Genomic DNA, 19164 nt, shown 5'->3' on the forward strand with positions numbered 1-19164 from the left:
TCTGAGGCCTGGGTGGTGCGAGCTGCAGGGCACAACAGAGGATGAGGTGGTAGAAGTCATGACACCAGTGAACTCTTGAACCAGTGGAGAGTCTGGGACTGAGAGGCAAAGCGGGTCTGATGCCTCCTGATATGCTGCCAGCATGGAGACAGTTGGCATCGGTGTTGACGTCATCAGTACCAGACTCAACGGATACCCCAGGGCCGGAACCGGAGTCGATGGTACGGGTTCTTGCTGCTCTCAGTGCAGTACTGGGGAGTGGGTGGGGACAGACCTGTTCCTTCCCATGTGCCAAAGGGAGAACGGTACTGGTCAGCACTCCTCTTAGAAGATGAGAAATCTCCCCCAGCCTCGGAATGGTCCCGATTCATTTTATGGGACTTCTTAATTCCTGTACCAGAGGAAGGAGAATGACTCCTGAGCATGGGTGACTGCCGATCAGACGTGGACCTCTTGGACTGTTCCAGCAGGTCTGCTTCAGCCACAAGTCTCTTGCCACCTGAGTCCTCTTGGTGAGCGACTTGCATATGGAGCACTGCTTTTTAATGCGTTCTTCACTGAGACACAACAAGCACCTTGTGTGGGGATCGCTGTTGGGGATGACCCCCCCCCCCCCCCACACACACACAACAGACAATGCCTGACCCCTGGTGGAAGCATCGCACAGGGCAGCCAACTACTATTGCTATACTAAAATAACACTTAAACTAAGGTACTACTAACTACTGTCTCAGACCAAAAGCATGAGGAGGAAACCACCACACGGAGCTCTGACTCTAGCCGTGGGCAGTGAGAAGGAATGGGGAGGATTGCAGTGGCACCACCCTTATAGAGCCGGAGGAGGGGTTAGGGTTGCAGGGCATGAGCATTGCCCCTCGGGTATTGCTAGGCAAAGTACTCTGGCTCTAGTGTGCTAGGTGTGCACACACCTAAGTAGAGTACACGGCGGCATCTACTCAGTGAATAATAAATATGAATATTTTGGAAAACCCCGGCAAATAAACTTGCCTGATGCCTTACAGCTGGCTCTCTGCCCCAGTAAAGTTCTGTGGTAGCTATGCCATCAGAACGACAGAATTGCGCTGGAGTGGAACCTGGACAGCAGTATGGAGTATGGACCTAAAAAAAGCAAGCCAAGTGAGCTTCTCGGTAATGTACTGAATGCCACCTTCATCCCAGCTATTGGGAATATTCAGCACACTTTGGAAATTTAACTTGAGATTCTGAAAGTGACCTAAGGTATTTGGATGCCCAATTCCCATTAAAATAAATGGGAAGTAGGTTTCCTAATCCTCTCATCTGAGATTTTCAAAGCTGCCTTTCTGTAATAAGGCATTTCACGTTTGCTGGTGATCTTCAAAGATTTTAGCAATGGCTATAAAGAAAACCCTCTTAGGCGTAGGTTTAAAAGGGAACAGTTATTTCCACCGCGGTCTGCATCTCCTTACTGAGACCTTTGTCATTTATTACATGATATAGCCTAGGTTACTCCCAACTTTTTGAGACCAGAGACTCCATGCAAGGAATGAGGATTGGTTTGAATGGGTTATCCCAAGGCAAAATGAGTGTGGATTGAACTGCTTGGCTGTTGTGCTTGAAACCAGGCACAAAATCTCTCTCTCTCTCTCTCTCCTTTCATTCTATTCTCTCTGTCTCTCTCTCCCACACCGACCCACAAACAGAAGTGTTTTTGAATGCTGTTTGTGGAAGCCACACCTTGCATGTTATCCATCCACTGCAGAAAGGCAGCAAAGTCTATGGGCTGTGTACAGGACTGTGCTTCCGGCACTTTTAATGGCAGCTCTTCACTTGCCTCACTGTATAGTCTTGCAAAAAGTCACATATGACCAGTGACTGGGCTTCCATGGCTGTGCAGGGAGGGGCAGACAGAGCCTCCTGCATGCCCTGTACAAAGGCCAGTCAAAACAGAAGTCCCGGCACTTGAGGGAGAGCAGAGACTGTTCCTTGTGAGCATGCCTGGAGAGTGCACATCACTAATGTAGGATGTGTGGACTTGTGGGGGTGCTTCACATACGGACTGCAAACTTCTCCTATACACCAGGAAGCAGGGTTTAAATTGTGCCTCCCTGAGCTTTCCCCTGGAGCAGTGTGGCTCTGCACCGCTCAAGGCTGAACCCTAACAGCTCCTGACCTTGGAGTGGCTGTACCTGAAAGGCACAATTTAGCCCTTGACCTCTCTGGGCCTGATTTTCAAAAGTGCTGCGTACCCACAACTCCAAAGGAAGTCAGTGGGAGCCATTGGTGTTCAGTACCTATGAAATCCAGGCCTTATGTATCTGTTCCCCTGTCTTTAAAATGGGGATAGGACTTACTTGCCTACAGATTTGTGTTAGGCTCCAAGAGCTATGTTTGGCCAGAGCTTTGAAGCTGTAAAGTGCTAAATATTACAATAATTAAGTTTAATAGTGTCCCAAGAAAAGATAACGCCTGTTCCGAACTACAGGATACCGTACCTCATTTTGCCTGTCTGTGTTACACTTCGTTTTTCCTAATTTTAAAATAAAAAAAGAAAACATTAATAGGGAAGTGAAAATGTACATCCAAGCAAAAAACTGCGAGGCATGAGAAACTGACGTAAGGTCATTGTGGCTGGCCAGGAGCTTGAAAATTCTGAGTATGGGGCCACCCAGAGCAGAGGGATTATAGTAGCTAATCAAGAGATTTTCATGTTCACACTATGGGAGAGAAATCTCCAAAGTATAATGTCCGTCAGCCAATCAGAGTGAAGGAATCTGCATACTGTAAAATGATGGGAATATAATTGTAAATGATTTTGCAAAAAACAGATACATTATACCAATGAGAGTAAAGGAAACTGCATAACTGAGAAGAACAACAGCTGTGCATCCATAAATGTGAAAAAACCCTGAACTCTGATGGACTGAGTCAATCCCATGTCAGTACTGTTTTCCATAATACATTTTTATGAAGAGAGAGTAATATGAGAGCGCTATGTAAATAAATGATAAAAAAGAGATACAAAGGAGGGGTAAGTCTCAGTCTGAGAGTAACCACAACTGTAGTATAAAAAGTAATGGCCTGTAGATAGAAAGGAACAAGTTTCACTTACTGAGAAAGAAAAGCTCTCTGAAAAAGCAATTTGACAGTGGAACAGCTGCCATGAGAGGGCATTGAGGCTCCATCAGTGGAAATACTGAAAAACTGAACTCACTCTAGGCAACAGTGATACTAAAAAAGGGAGAGCTACATAAAATAGACTATATTGGTGAGTAAAATCAAATGTCATAAGGGAAGCCAGTTATGTTGTTAAAAGGAGGTAGTGCCCAGCAGTGCCTAGATGGTGCAACAACTAGCAGCGGGAAGAGACAGTCTGCCTCTGTCTGTCTGTCTAAAGGCTTGTCTACATATGGAGTTATTCAGGAAGAGTGTAGACAAGTCCTAAGAAAGACTCTGTTGTCCAGCCTCTAGCATATAGATAAGGACTAGATGATGACCTGAGGTCCCTTCCAAGCCTGATATTCTATGATTCTATGATTGTCAGATATAGAGAGATCTGACATTAAGGGGCAGCAAAACCCATCTGTCAGTCTTCTACGTTGTCTTACAGCTATTTATTATTATGAGATTTTGCTGCTTTGGGACCTGAAAACCTGTGGAACGGGACTTGTGTGGATTCAGTGTAGTAGAAAAATTCCCAGCCCTTGTATTGAAAGCCCTGTTGCGAAGCCGACATGCAAGAAGAAAGAATTAAAGTTGTTTTGAGAATCCAGCCTCCTGACTTTAATACAACTAAATCCTCACCTTCTGTGGTGCAGTAACACAATATTGTCTACAGTGACATTCCCTAAAAGGAAAATGGGGATTTGCATGAAACCACTTCATAATAAGCTGAGTGTCACTGCATCGTCCCACCTGCTGCCTCTCAACTCTCCCAAGCCAGAGGAGCAGCTCCACCATCTTTTCTCCACAGCCCCGACCCTTCAGAAGCACCAGCGGCTCTGTCCTCCTCTTCACTCCTGTGCTTTACCCTTCCTGCAGCGACTAGAGGAAGGTGGAAAGTGCCCTGCCAACGTCCCTAAATGCTGTGAAAGCCACAAGGTTGACTTTTACAAGATGTCCCTCCTTAACAACTCCACTTGCACATCTTGAAAATATTCATTCTCTTAGATGGAAGCAGCAGCTGGCTAGATCGCCTCTCTCCACTGATTACAACTGTGATTACATCCATCCTTCCCAATTGTGAGAAGCAAATGGCCAGTGGACTGTGCGAAGGATTAGTTGGGGTAGATAACTTCTGATAAAGCACTCATAACCTACCTGATAAGTGCTGAACTTAACAATGTAACCCACTTACATGGCAAGCGGAGGAAAACTTCAGTCTGAGCTAAAATAATCGTGCAGCTTTTAGTTAGGGAAAATGCCCATAGAAGTCAAGTCCTACTCATTATTCCCTTTGCACTTTTAGCAATGGAAGGATTTTAGATCCCAGTATGCTGGCCAAATTCCAGCATGGGTAATTGCATTCTGCCTACTGAAAATTCCCAATAGTTGCTTTTTCTTGGTAATACAATCTTCATTTCTTACCTTAAAGCTTAGTTTATTTTGTTGGGAATGCTCGCTCCTGGTTGCAGAATTCCACCCCAGAGGAATTTGCAATTTGGTGGTGGGTGAAGCAATGGCTACCTGTATATACAGATGGTTGCAATCCTGTAAAGTGCTTTGAAGCCTGTGACTCTTATAATAATAACAGTAATATTCAGACATGGATCAGCTTAGGGGAAAACATGCCCTTCTTTTGATTTTAGGGAGGAGGGGAAAATCTCAACTAACCAATATTATTAGTAAGCAACCTATTTGTGCTAGGCAATGCCGCCTGAGTCTCTGGAACCCACCTGCTTCCTCAGCTTGTACTTGTAAAAATACCCTCAGATAACCTGGTGGACAGTTCTACCTATTTTTTGGGCAAGTCTCCAGAATTGACATATTTTGCATTATTAATTCATAAACTAAGAATTGAAATACTGAGCACTTTCATCCAACTATCTCAAAGCGCTTTATAAACACCAGTTGAGTCAAGCCCAGTGAGGGTAGTATTCACTTTACAAATTTGTAAACCAAGGGACTGAGAGGCTAAGAGACTTGCCCAAGCCCATACAGTAAGACAGTGGCACAGCGCATGCTAGAACCCACGATTAAGATATCCAGAAATAGTTAGCTAGAGTTAGGCTCCTAAATCCTTTTCTCAGTGCCTAAATATCTTGCCTGATTATCAAAGGGGTTGAGCACCCAGCAGTTCCCACAAAATTCATGGAGGAGCTGCTGGGTGTTCAGCACCTTTGAAAAATCAGGCATGATATTTAGGTAGTGAAAAATGGATGCTAGGAGCCTAACTGGAGGCATTTCTTAAAGTCTTGCCCAGGAGTCTTGACTCAAGGTTTCCTTCTTTAACCACTAGACAACATTCCCTCTTTTCATACATCTCTTCTGTGTTTACTGCACCAAGAGTCAGAAAGAACTCCTTTAAAGGAGCAATGACAAATCAATTCAATTTAGATGTGGGGGAAGATTATAAAGTAGCAATAGACTCCAATACAAGAAAAGCCATTTCACACAGTTTGTTACCAAACTTACGGTTTCAGATCTATTTTTACAAGTAGAGAGTGGGATGACTTGAGAGAGCAAGTTAAAAATATCACATGGGGGAAAGAAGATCACATGGAGTGAGGAGATAAAGTGAAAATAAAACGCTGCTGCTTTCTTTCTTTCTTTTTCTTTTTTTTTTAGCATTTGTGCGAAGTGTTTGTCTTTCACTGAGTTACATGTTTACACAATTATATTGACATCTCCTGTCCTCCAAAATTGAATTTCAGGTTTAAATCTGTGAACCATTCCCTCTATCACACAGCAAATCAGTGTCTGAAAAGTGTCTGTGAAGCTGTCATAAATATAAAGGGAAGGGTAAACCCCTTTAAAATCCCTCCTGGCCAGAGGAAAAATCCTCTCATCTGTAAAGGGTTAAGAAGCTAAAGGTAACCTCGCTGGCACCTGACCAAAATGACCAATGAGGAGACAAGATACTTTCAAAAGCTGGGAGGAGGGAGAGAAACAAAGGGTCTGTGTCTGTCTATATGCTGCTTTTGCCGGGGACAGAACAGGAATGGAGTCTTAGAACTTTTAGTAAGTAATCTAGCTAGGTATGTGTTAGATTATGATTTCTTTAAATGGCTGAGAAAAGAACTGCGCTGAATAGAATGACTATTTCTGTCTGTGTGTCTTTTTTGTAACTTAAGGTTTTGCCTAGAGGGATTCTCTATGTTTTGAATCTAATTACCCTGTAAGGTATCTACCATCCTGATTTTACAGAGGTGATTCCTTTACTTCGATTTACTTCTATTTCTATTAAAAGTCTTCTTGTAAGAAAACTGAATGCTTTTTCATTGTTCTCAGATCCAAGGGTTTGGGTCTGTGGTCACCTATGCAAATTGGTGAGGATTTTTACCAAACCTTTCCCAGGAAGTGGGGTGCAAGGGTTGGAAGGATTTTGGGGGGAAAGACATGTCCAAACTATGTTTCCCAGTAAACCCAGTTAGAGTGTGGTGGTGGCAGTGGATATTCCAAGGACAAAGGATAAAATTAATTTGTACCTTAGGGAAGTTTTAACCTAAGCTGGTAAAAGTAAGCTTAGGAGGTTTTCATGCAGGTCCCCACATCTGTACCCTAGAGTTCAGCATGGGGGAGGAACCTTGACAGAAGCACTTAGAAAATACAAGATGTGCAACTTTCTGATAATTTGGATTATAATACACCTTGCTCTATAAGGTCTCATGCCCTAGCATGACAGGATTTGACCTCAGAAAAAAACAACTAAATAGAAGAGTGAATTCAATAAACCACATGAATGGAACATTACATTATAGATTTCAAACTCACAGGAGTCGGGCAATTGAGATTTAAGGTTCCTATGGCAACCCAAACTCCCCTCTGTGCATGTACCGTATGCACTATGCTTGTCTTTTCTTACAAGACTGACCGATACGGGGCAATGGGACATACTACTGGGCAAACGTGTTAATAATGAAAAACCGGTAACTGTTGTTCTTCGAGATGTGTTGCTCAGGACCATTCCATTCTAAGTGTGCATGCACCCACGTGAGCGGCCATCAGAGATTTTTGCCTTGGCGGTACCCGTAGGGCCGGCTGTGGCGCCCTCTGGAGTGCTGCACTGATTCTGCGCTATATCAGCCCTACGCCCTCTCAGTTCCTTCTTGCCGACAACTCTGACAGAGGGGCAGGAGGGCAGGTAATGGAATGGACATGAGCAACACATTTCGAAGAACAGCAGTTATGAAAGGTAGGTAACAGTTTTTTCTTCTTCGAGTGCTTGTTCATGTCACTTCCATTCTAGGTGACTCACAAGCAGAATCAATGGAGGTGGGCTCAGAGTTCACAGTCTTGCAGCACTGCTCTGCCGAAGTCAGCATTGTCTCAAGCCTGCTGGGTCAGCGCGTAGTACGACATGAACGTGTCGACGGACAACCAGGTTGCAGCCCGACAGATCTCTTGGATCGGCGCCTGCGCCAGGAAGGCAGCTGATGACGCCTGCACTCTAGTTGAATGAGCCATCATGGTCGCTGGCGAGGGCACCCTTGCCAGCTCGTATCAGTAGCGGATGCAGGCTGTGATCCAAGATGAGATTCTCTGGGCTGACACTGGGTAACCTTTCATCCTGTCATCTACAGCAACGAACAACTGTGTTGACTTACAGAAAGGCTTTGTTCTATCAATGTATAAGGCCAGCACCCATCTGACGTCCAAGGTATGCAGGTATGTGCCTCTGCGCCAGGCACACTAGGTGTGGGGCAGGCAGGATCCAAGTGTGGAGGGGCTCAGTTTGGGGGGATCCAGGTGTGAGGTGAGAGGATTCTGTGTGGGACAATCTGGGTGCAGGCAGCTCAGTGGGGGAATCTAGGCGTGGCGGGATCTGGATGCACAGAGGCTCGTTGAGGGTGTGGTTCCAGGTGCAGGGGCAATGGGACGCTGCAGGGGCTTCCAGGTGAAGGTAGTTGGGGCTCAGTGGAGGGTGTGGGGGGGTCTCAGCTGGGGAGTCTGGGGGAGTGGGGCTTGGTGGAGTGGGGGTCTGAGTGCAGCTAGTTGGGGGTCAGTAGTGTGGGTGTCCGGATGTAGGGGCTCAGGGTGGTGTGTAGGGGGGTGGGGCTCATCAGGGTGGAGGTTTGAGTGCAGGGAGGCTCCAGATGCAGGGGTTGAGGTTCAGTAGGGTGGGGTTTGGGTATGGAGGGCTAGGGGGGTTCTGGGTCTACGGGATGAGGCTTGGCAGGGGTGTTTGGGTATGGGAGGTCTGGATGCACGGGGGTTGGGAGGATGGGGGAGCAGCTCCTGTACAGTGATCCCTCCCCCCACAGTTGAGGAGTGATGGGGGCAGGAAGCAGGGGAGGATGCTGAGCTTCCTGTAACTGGGGGAGGTTTCTGGGGATGGGTCTGACACAGCCACTCCTTGCAGGGGAAGAGGAAGTTCCAGACTAGCAGCTGATCCTGGCTCAGGGTAGGAGCCACTGGCTGAGGTGTCCCTAGTCCCGTTGTGATTTACCTCTCCACCGGCTGCTCCAGATGCCTGAAACAATGTACCTGCGCTGCTAGGGACTGGTGCGTGACTGCTCTTGCAGCTTCCTTTTGCTTCCCTGTCAGAAAGTCATTTTTCTGCGGAGAAGCAAAGAAATCTGTGGGGGACATAGCATCATACCATCCCCTCCATAAACTTGTCAAGCTTAGTCTTGAAACAAGTTAGGTATTTTTCCCCCCACTACTCTCCTTGCAAGGGTGTTCCAGAACTTCACTCCTCTGATGGTTAAAAGTCTTCATCTAACTTCAAGCCTAAACTAATTGATGACCAGTTTATATCCATTTGTTCTTGTGCCCACACTGGCCTGTAACCTTAAATAACTTCTCTTCCTCCCTGATGTTTATCCCTCTGATGTATTTGTAGAGAGAAATCCTATCTCCCTCCTTTGTTTCATTAGGCTAAACAAGCCAAGCTCCTTAATTCTCCTCTCATAAGGCAGATTTTCCATTCCTCTGATCATCCTAGTAGCCCTTCTCTGCACCTGTTCCATTTTGAATTCATCTTTATTAAACATGGGAGACAAGAATGCTCACAGTATTCCAGATTTCCAGCTAAGGCCTGCCTCAAAGCCTACTGAAGTCATTAAGAGTCTTTCTATTCACTTCAGTGGGCTTTGTATCAGGCGAAAACTGAGGTTAGCAAAGAGTTACAGAATACAGCCCAGTGATGCAGCGTGTGATTGTGTACTGAAAGGTCCTATTTCATCACATCTATGCCAGGGGTAGAGTTAAACCTGCCATAACAAGACGAACTCTGAATTTATTGGTTTATAAAGATTTAAATTATCAGGTTTAACACTGAATTAATGTGTGTGTGTGTGTTGAGTTGGTGTTAAGGGAATATTACTGCTTTGCAATTGTTTTTCATAATCTTCTTTTCTCCGACCCTACCAAGCAACAGCAATGACTGACAGCAGGATGACCCCATCTACACCACAAAGAAAGCAGGAGGCAAAAGAACTGAATCAGAGCTAATATGGAAGTGTCAGCCTCCCCAGTTCAGCGTGAGATATTCAAAGCTGTATAACAATGCCAAGGTAGTGCACTCCCCAAGGGGAAGGAGTATGTTTGGATGTAGAAAGGTACTAGAGAAAACCACAGGAGACAGAAATACTGGTAAGCAGTTTTCCTTTGTCATCAGTCACTCCCTTCCTATTCTGCCTAGCAACATCAGTGAATGACATATGTATTAAGCAGAGACTCATGGGGAGTGTGTGTGTGTGAGGTGGGAGCACTGTGTGTCGAAAAGCTGCTTGAATCACTTTCTGACCTACTGTAGCAGTCAGGTCCCATGGGTTGCGCCAAACAGAGGGTGTGGAGGTGACCAACAGGAAGAAAATATGGCCCAAAGATGGAACATAAGAAAACTCAAAAGTTAGCTGGCACTGAGGAAGCCTAAGGGCTTGTAGTTCCACTTGCCTGAAATTAATGAACATTCTCTTTTCCCCTATAGGTAGCTGACCTCTCTTTCCCCTCTAGGTAAACCAGACAAAGTGAGTGGAGATAGCTCTCCACCCAGAAGAGGCTCAGACAGGTGCTCACTTGTCTGTTCAGAGCTCTGCTCTCTAGTCTGGTAAGAAAACGATGGTTCTGAAGCAGGGGTCCCCAAGCTGGCTGGGCGAGGCGAATTGCTTGGAGTTCCGGGAGGCTGATGCTGAGATTGTGTTCCCAAGAGGAGTGGAAACCCTGGATGGGAAGATGACCATCCCAAGATACTAGCAATAATCAGGACACACAGATTGGGTTGCAGGGAGGAAAAAGCTGCAACAGCTGTTGCAACATGGGGTGAATGGCACCACTATGCAAGAGGCTCTCAATACCAAGAGAAGGAATATTTGGCAGAAGAGAGGGAATTTTCTGGAGAGGATAGAGAAAGAGGACCCTGACTGGGACAGAGGAAGAAAAATGAGGCATAGCAAGTGATCCCTGAGTCTCCTAGCAGGGACGAATATGGGATTTCTACCATATGATTAGACCAAATACTGTAGTCCTTGTCCACTCCCCACAAGCATTTTAGCAGGGAGGCCTGAGGAAGAGAAGGCAGGTCCCAGCCTAGGATGAGAAGAGTCAGATGCACAGAGGGAAATGAGGTGCAGGCCTGAGGAAAAGGGGCCACAGATTTCCAAGTGGGGCCTAGATAAAGCCCTGTAAATCCTGTCTAAGAAGACTGGTCCCCAGAAGGGATGAAAGAGGAAGGCAGACCCATTTCCCCTGAGAAAGTTACAGCAATGGAGAAGGCAGAAGTTTTCCCTTTGTGTGCAGAGGGGAATGATGCAAGCCATACTGATTGAGGCAGCACCAGCGGAAACACCACCAGAGGGAAAGGAGCTGCTTAAAGCATTCTGGAGAAGGGGCTGAGGCTGAGAAAGCCAGAGGACGTCTACAGAAAGAGATGGGCCCATTATAGCAGGGCTCCCCTGACTCACTGGGAGCCAGGAAGCATCAAGGAGCTGCAGCATCATATTCTTTCTTGCCACTATTTGGGGTCAGTGACTTCTATAACCTTCTTCCAAAACTCATGATCACATGACAGGCTGCCATATAGATTGGTCTCTCTGAGGTCCACTGATATCCGGTCTGTGTACCAAGTCTTCGGTCTTCCTCTTGGTCATCTTCTGTCCACAGTCATCGCAAGTGCCATCCGACTGATGTAGCTCTCTGGTCTCCACTGGATATTGGCCATACCCACATAGCCTAGACTCACTCGACTTGTCTTCAGTTGGAGCAACCTGCATTAGGCCCCTTAGAACCTCATTTTGTTTCCTATCATGGAGAGTCCAACCATTTGACCATCTCAGCATCTTCATTTCTGTGGTGGAGAGCAGCCAGATTTCCTTTATTGTGGCTGGCATGTTTGTTCTGTACATTAAGATGGGTCGAATGACAATTTTATGCACTCTACCTTTTACCTGTATTGGCATCTTTTTATCAGAGAACTGGGTTCAGCTTCCACATTTGCTCCACACAGCTTTAATACGATGTTGGGCATCACTCAGAAGGGCACTGATCTAAGGTATTTAAATTTTTTCACTCTTCTAAGTTCTTTGACTGTGATAACCTTTTATGGTAAGTCCTCCTCCCTCAGTTATCCTAGCCTCATCTTACTCATGTTCACTCTTGGCCCAACCCACTCAAAACTATTTTGCCACTGCTCCAAGTTGGCTGGCAGGGTTTCACAGTCTTCCACTGATGACTTACTGCTAAGTGCGAACAGCATGTTCCGAGGCAACTCCCTTTGTGTATTCTCACGTATCACATCCATGACAACTGTAAGCAAAAAGGGGCTGAACACTGACCCCTGATGCAGGCCAGTGTGCACTGGAAATTCTCTCTTGTAGCTCCATTTAGTTTGGGCTATGGTAGTCATTCTATCATACGTACCCCGGATAGGACAGACATATCCTTCTGGCGCTCCTCTCTCATAAATTGCACTAAACTAGTTCTGTTGGTACATGCCCATACAGCTTTTTCAGGTCCACAAAAACCACGCAGTTGCCATCTCTTTTTTCTCTGAACTTCTCTATGAGGATTCATAGCGCAAATATGGCATCAAATGTGCTCCTTCCTGGCATGAATCCATACTGACCCTTCCAAATGTCAACCATTCTGTGCAGATGCTTTTCAATAAACTTCTCCCACACTTTCAGACATATGCCATCAGCTTAACTGGGTGATAATTAGCACACAGTGAACTAGCTCCTTTATGTTTAAAAATAGGCACCACAAGGCTTTACGCCATTCACATGGCATTTTTTTCTTAAGAATATAACTGAACCTATAAGACATGTAATGCCTTCCCTTCCCAATGACTTCACAGCACCCACTGGTACTTCATCGGGCCCAAGTGCTTTTCTCCTTTTTCATTTTCCTAAGTGCCTCTGGAACCCTTGTCTTGTGTATGTAATCTGTCATGCTCTGGTTTGGTTTACATGTTCTTAATTCCTCCCTTGGATTCTTCTGATTCATCACTCTTTCAAAATAATCACACCGAACTTTCCTGATTGAGTCAACATTCATTTGCAATATACCACATTCATTTGTAATATAAGCAAACACATTCACATCCTTTGTCATTTTCTCTCTTGCCTTGGCAAGTCTATCAATGGTATTCTCTCCTTCATGTCCTCCCCTACTCGATTATAGAGGAGGCCATATTTTTAGCTGTTGCAACACTTCCTTTGGACTCCTTTTTTGCCTCCGTATGTGCCATCTTATCACAGCTCAAACCAATAGCCTGCCATTTTTGGAAAATTATCTTTTTTTCCCCTTCAACGGATTCTTGAACTTGAGGATTCCACCACCAAGTTTCCCTTCTTATCCTTTTTGGCACCGGTTTCATCGCTCCTCGGACTTCATGTACTGTTTCCAGAAAAGAGGACTTGAGTTTGGACCAACTGTCCTCCACACCTCCCTATGTGTCGTCAAGAAATCTACACATTATTCCTGGTTTGAAGTGTTTTTAATTCCTGTCTTTACATTTCCTCAACCTAGTCCTTTCTGGTGCCCAGAGGTTCTGGAGCTTCCAAGGTGTCTGCATTCTGAAGGCAGAAAGGCAAGGTCTGTGCTGTCTCCCAATGCACTCATAGGGTGTTACCTTACAGTAGATTATTCATGATCGGTCTTTTCTTATTAAAGGGAAATAGATTTCAGTCTTGTTTCCTCTAATTTTTCCCACGCATGTGTGGAATGAATTTTGTTATGCGAGCCAACATGGAGGTGATGTGTCACACATCACCTCCATATTGATGCACATAACAAAATTCATGTGCTGGGGGTAGGGCTGGGAGGTTTGGAGTGTGGGAGGCGGGCTCAGGATTGGGATGTGGTGGGGGGTGCCGGATTCTGGGGTGGGACTGGGGATGAGGGGTTTGGGGTGCAGGCTTCCCAGGGGCTAAGGCAGGGAGAGAGGACTCCCCACAGCAGCACCTGGTCTGGGTGGGGGAAGAGGCGCCTTTCCCCCTGCTGCGGCAGGTCCGTGTTGGGGCCGGCAGGGAGAGGTGCCTCTCCCTGGCGTGGCAGGTTTGGGGCTGGGGGAGAGGCATCTCTCCCCGCTGCAGCCCTGAGCCCCTGCGCGGGGCTTAATAAGCGGTCGCACAGCTTAGAGGGAACTTAGCTCTTGTGTCCTTTATTGGCATAAGTTATGATATGGATTTCCCTCTTCTGAAAGTGTGTGTTTATGACCACTAAGCCAAGTGCCAGACAAGTCTGTAGGGCCATTTCTCCGCCCACCCCCCCACCACTCCCCATGAGTTTCTATTTCCAATGTCATGGTCTCCGTGGACTATTTCATATCCAGCCTTTGCAGTTATTTTAGATCTGTTCTGATAATTATCTTCTCGTTGGATGGTATGTTTCCAGTAAGGCACAACAACTCACCAAAAAAACTCCTCTTTTAAACCTCTCATACCTGTGATGCATAGTCACTCACTATATGGATGTTACCTCTTCCCAGCACATTTTAACACATCATTTGGCCCAAACTTCGGGTAACCTCTATCACATGACTCTGCAAGGTTTCTCCAACACTGTTTTGGTGGGGGCGGTGTTGGAATTCCCTGAGTAGTAGATTTTGTAATCCTCCTCCAGCACCTTGGCATTTCAACCTTTCCATTTGGTCTCTTGTACACATTTACTCTTCTTCTCTTTAGGATCTCAGATAGCTCCTCCTTCTTCCAGTCAGTGTGTATGTCTGCCTCCACATCTGAGATTACTCACTTGCTTCTTTACCTTCAGCGGCCCTTGCCCAGTTACAACAGTCAGGTAAGCATGTTATACATTGTTTGCGGGGAACGCCCTACCCCTCTGGGATAGTTGTGACATGGCCACCAGTTCACAGGAGTATTATCTGTTGGATGGGCTTTACAGGTCAGCTGTTCAAATTGGATTTTCCCCTCTCCTGAGTGAGCTGCCTCCCAAAGCTGACAAGCCCCAGCAAGACTTATTTTTAGACATTCTTTATTTGGCTTGACATCCGCATCATAGGGCCTAAGTGGTCTTTTATAGTGGTATCTGCACCACCAACTACTTCATCCCACCTTACTGAGAGATGGTCTGCAACTGCTTTATTGAATATTCGCAGCTGTCCAGCATATCTGCAGGAAGTTCCCCTATCCACCACCCAGGGATGTGCCTTATTGGAGTTGGTCGCTTCTACACAAAGAGCTGCAAGTCTAATATAAATGCCTCAGACAGTGAGGGGCTGGAGGTATTTGAATAGGAGACCCAGATGTCTGAGTGTAAGGGAGACAGGTCTCAATCTCAGAAACAGAACCCACTCTCCAAGCTAAAAAAGGTTTGATGTCTGGTTCCATCTGAGAAACAGAGGTGGATGGAGGAGATATGCGACTAGATCCCTGCAGCGCTGGATTCTTCACCCCCAGATGCAGGCTCTTCCCCTGCCTTTTAATTCTCTTCTCACCAAGTCCTTCATTTTTCCTCTTCTGAGAGCTGACATTTCCAGGAGGCAGAGGTAAAGAGGAAGGCCCAGACCCTTTAAGGCATTTAGGCACCTAACTCCCATTGATTAGGAGGTAGGTGCCTAAATACCTTTGAGGATCTGGGCCAAAATGGGCAAGCTGAGGCTTATGTACCACACTGTCTAAAGTTGACATGCCTCCTTTTTTCCTGGTTGGTGGAGCTATAACTGCACCACTGCAGTTGGTCATTGCTGTTGCCAGTAAGAAAGCAATATATATATTTGACCTAGCAATGCGGTGGATGCATTCGTCTGCACCCACACATCATTGCTAGCACGGTATGTTATAAAACAATGGCCTGGGGAATATCATCATGTCTCCTGCTAGTGCCTGGATCTGATGACTATAACAGTTTATTAATTTCCCCCGGCACAGTTCTCCATGGGTGGTGGGTCTAAAAGGCCAGGGGATGCTAAGCCGCTGCCTTTGGAGGGTGCCCCGGTCGTGACCCCATTCGTGCTCCGCCCCGAGGTCCTGCTCCCACTTGTCCTCTTCCCCGCCAAGGCCCCTTCTGCCCTCTGCGTCTTCCCATCCCTGCTCTGCCTGCATGGGGCCCTCGGGGGAGGGGGTAAAGAGGCATGTGTGAGTGGTGAGCGGCCGGAGGGTGGGGGCAAGCAGGGCCAAGGGTGGAGCGTGGGCAGGGCTTCGGGCAAGGAGGCTGAGCGGGGATGAGCCTTGGGGCGGGGCCATGGTCTGGGCATGCCCAGCCTCCCCAAATGGAGGATTTGCATGCCACCCAGGCAGTTCTCCTTGAGACACATGAGGTTTTAGTGCTGAAGATTCCTGGTTTGATCCAAGCTGAAGACCACAGTATTCCTACGTAATACACGCTACCAAGGTTCATTATGGGTGGGATTTTCAAAAGCACACACCACGGGCCTGCTGTTGCTCCAGTGGAAGTCAATGGGAGTTTTAACGCTGATTTCAGGGCTAGGACAGCACTGAGTGCTTTGAAGAATCCCGCCCCAGCTATACATATGTCCAGAGCTAATATGTTCTTTTTTTCAAACTGATGCTCTTAACTTTCTCACACTAGAGGTTTTTATTCCCCCCAGTTTTTAAACCTATCTAAATTTCCACTTGACCTACAGGAAAAGGAAGACAGAACTTTCAAGAATAAAGGATGTGACAGTGTCTTTCAAGAGGTTTTGCTTTAAACAAAAAACTCTATTCATTAAAAAAGAAGAAGCTGCTAGTCAGTGTCTGGGACAGGAGTAGACCACCTTCAAATAGGCCTGGGGCGTATTCTGCTCATGCTGGTGTCCCCGAATATCTGTGTTGCCTTCACAGCATGTCTAGTTAGTGTTGTAGCTTGCTCTTAGGTGAAGGGGCTAAAAGGAACATTGCTGGAGATGTGTGTGCACTTGAATGAAGAAAATTCATCTCCAGGTTTTGCAGACTAAAGTTACTGGTACAGAAGTTACAAAATTTGCAGTCTTAAGGAAGGATCATGGAAATGTTGGGCTGAAAGGGCCTCGAAAGGTCACCTAGTCCATTTGCCCATGCAGATGCAGGGCCAAGTATACCTAGGCCATCCCTGACAGGTGTTTTTCTAGACTATTACAAAAAACCTCCAATGCCAGAGACTCCACAACCTCCTTAGGTAACCTGTTCTAGTGCTTAACTATCCTGATAGTTAAAAAGATTTTCCTAATATGTAATCTAAATCTCCTTTGCTGCAAACTACATTGATTACTTCCTGTCCTACCCTCAGTGAACATGGAGAAAAAATGGTCCATAACTGTTGTCCTTCGAGATGTGTTACTCATTTCCTTTCCACATTAGGTATGCGCGTGCTGCATGCACCGTTGTCGGAGATTTTTCACTTGTGCCAGTATACAGGGCACTACAGGCCCTGCACCCTCTCTGCTCCTTCTTGCTGGCTAACTTCAACAGGTGGGTCATGGAATGGACATGAGCAACACATCTTGAAGAACAACAGTTACTGAAATGTTAGTAACCGTTTTTTCTTGTTCAAGTGCTTGCTTATATCCATTCCACATAAGGGGACTCAGAAACAGTACATCAGGAGGTGGGCTCAAAGTTCATGGACATGCAGATTGCAACAGTGCTCTCCCAAACCTGGTGTCATCTCGAGCCGGTTGGGTGACAGCATAGTGGGAGAAGAAGGTATGCACTGATGACCAAGTTGTGGCTCTGCAGATGTCTTGGGTCAGGACCTGGGCCAGAAACACTGCTGAAGAGGCCTGCGCTCTCGTGGACTGAGGAGTCAAGACAGCAGGAGGTGGAACATTCACCTGTTCATAGCAGCCTGGGTTATCCAGGATAAGATTATCTGGGCTGAAACCGGTAGGCCTTTCATCCTCTCTGCTACTGCCACAGAGTTGCCTGGATGCTGTTTGGCTTGACCAATGCCCTTGAAACATTTAGTAAATGACATGTTCAAGGATATCCTGGACCAATACACGATTATCTACCACAATTACATGCTGAAATTTTCTGAGAATCCAGTGCAGCACTACCATCATGTTGGGTGTGTCCTGGGGAGGCTACGGAAGCATGGGTTGTATGCCAAACTGAAAAAGTACGCCCTTGAACAGGCCACCATTGAATTGTTGGGGACATAATCTCCCCCGAGGGAATCCAGATGGATCCACAGAAGGTGGAAACCATCCATAACTGGACAACACCCTGGACTCTCTGGGAACTTCAGTGTCTCCTGGGCTTTGTGAATTTTTACAGGAGCTTCATTGCCAACTTCTCCCAATGAATAACTCCTCTGACCTCCCTCCTCTGCAAAGCCATGCAATTCCCTTGGTCACCTGAAGCCCAGCTCGCTTTTGACTAGCTAAAGGCCACCTTCATTTTAAGGAACTGTTCGCCATAAAAAAAGGCCTTTGCAGAATGGTGTCACCACTTGGACAGGGCTCGGCGCTCAGTACGGGTCTTCACCAACCATAAGAACCTCAAGTACCTCCACAAAGCCCGAGTGTTGAACCAGAGGCAGCTAAGGTGTGCCTTGTTTTTTTCTTGGTTTGAGTTCACCATTACCTACCACCCAGGAAAGCAAAACAGGAAAGCCAATGATCTATCATGGAACGGAAAATATTACTGCGGAAGTGAAGAACTGACTTCTGAACACCCCTAACTCTTCAAGCCTGGTAACTTTGCCAGAGCCACGATCCTGCAAGACCTGCTTTCTCTCATCTGGTCCTGCCCGAAGAAAGACCTGCTGGCCCAAGGGGCACTGCTCCTGCCATTGAGAGCTAAGAGGTACCATTCCATGACAGATGGGGGTAATGTACTTCAACAAACACATATATGTGCTCCATGGTGCCCCTGACTGGAGGTGCTACAGCTGTGCCCTGATGCTCCATCGGTGGGTCACCTTGGCCACTGGAAGATCTCGCACATGGTTGCCCATTTTTTCTGGCAGCCCTGCATGCTGGTCAAGGCCCAAGAATATGTGGATTCCTGCAAGTGCTGTGCATGTACCAAGACACTCTGAACCCGACCTAAGCCAGACTCTGTATAGGTCCTTCCCACCTGTATAGGATATGTTAGACACATCTAATTTTCTTGGAGAGAAAATGTTTGGGTTTTCTTTTTTTTGCTGGACTCTAAAAATCTATTGTCATTTTACTGTAATTTCTTTTTTCTGGAGACCACTCGAGTCAATATTCAGTGTGAAATACTTTCATTCTCGGTTCCAAATGAAGAGAATCATGGTGATTTATGGTGCAATTCCTTGTCACTTATGGAATCTGGAGGATTTCCAGGACAAGCTGTAATAACCCGGATTCTTCCTTTCTCTTTTCCATTACAGTGCCCATATTGGAAGGGGACTGTGCAGTTGTTTAGCTGGCATTAGGAATACATCCTCCCATCTCTGCCAATAAGGAGTAATCAGAAATACTTCCCTTAACACGGCTGCTAAAATGACTAGAGATGGGGCAGGACCACACACCATTTCCTGGGGTGTATTGCGAGACACCAGCAGTACCTATTGGTAACCACTGAAGGAGGGAAACAAACAAGCCTATTTCCCCTTGTGACAAAGTCACAATGAGTGGACAAGAGATGTCCACACCCAAAATCATTTCTACAT

General features: G+C 46.4%; 1 protein-coding gene across 3 annotated transcripts in view; it reads right to left on the reverse strand.

Moving 5' to 3' along the window:
* TSPAN11 (tetraspanin 11) overlaps positions 1 to 19164 on the reverse strand; it is a 220117-nt gene that overhangs the window by 74918 nt on the left and 126035 nt on the right. The window contains exon 9 of one of the 3 annotated variants that reach the window (XM_074935598.1): positions 8171 to 8697. The exons of the other annotated variants lie outside the window; for them this stretch is intronic. Coding sequence (XP_074791699.1) covers positions 8584 to 8697 — 114 coding nt within the window. The 3' untranslated portion in view covers positions 8171 to 8583. Of the gene's footprint in view, positions 1 to 8170; positions 8698 to 19164 lie in introns of those variants that run through there. 3 annotated transcript variants of the gene reach the window in all.

The sequence above is a fragment of the Natator depressus genome, chromosome 1 (assembly GCF_965152275.1).
Source record: "Natator depressus isolate rNatDep1 chromosome 1, rNatDep2.hap1, whole genome shotgun sequence".
Lineage (NCBI taxonomy): Eukaryota > Metazoa > Chordata > Testudines > Cheloniidae > Natator > Natator depressus.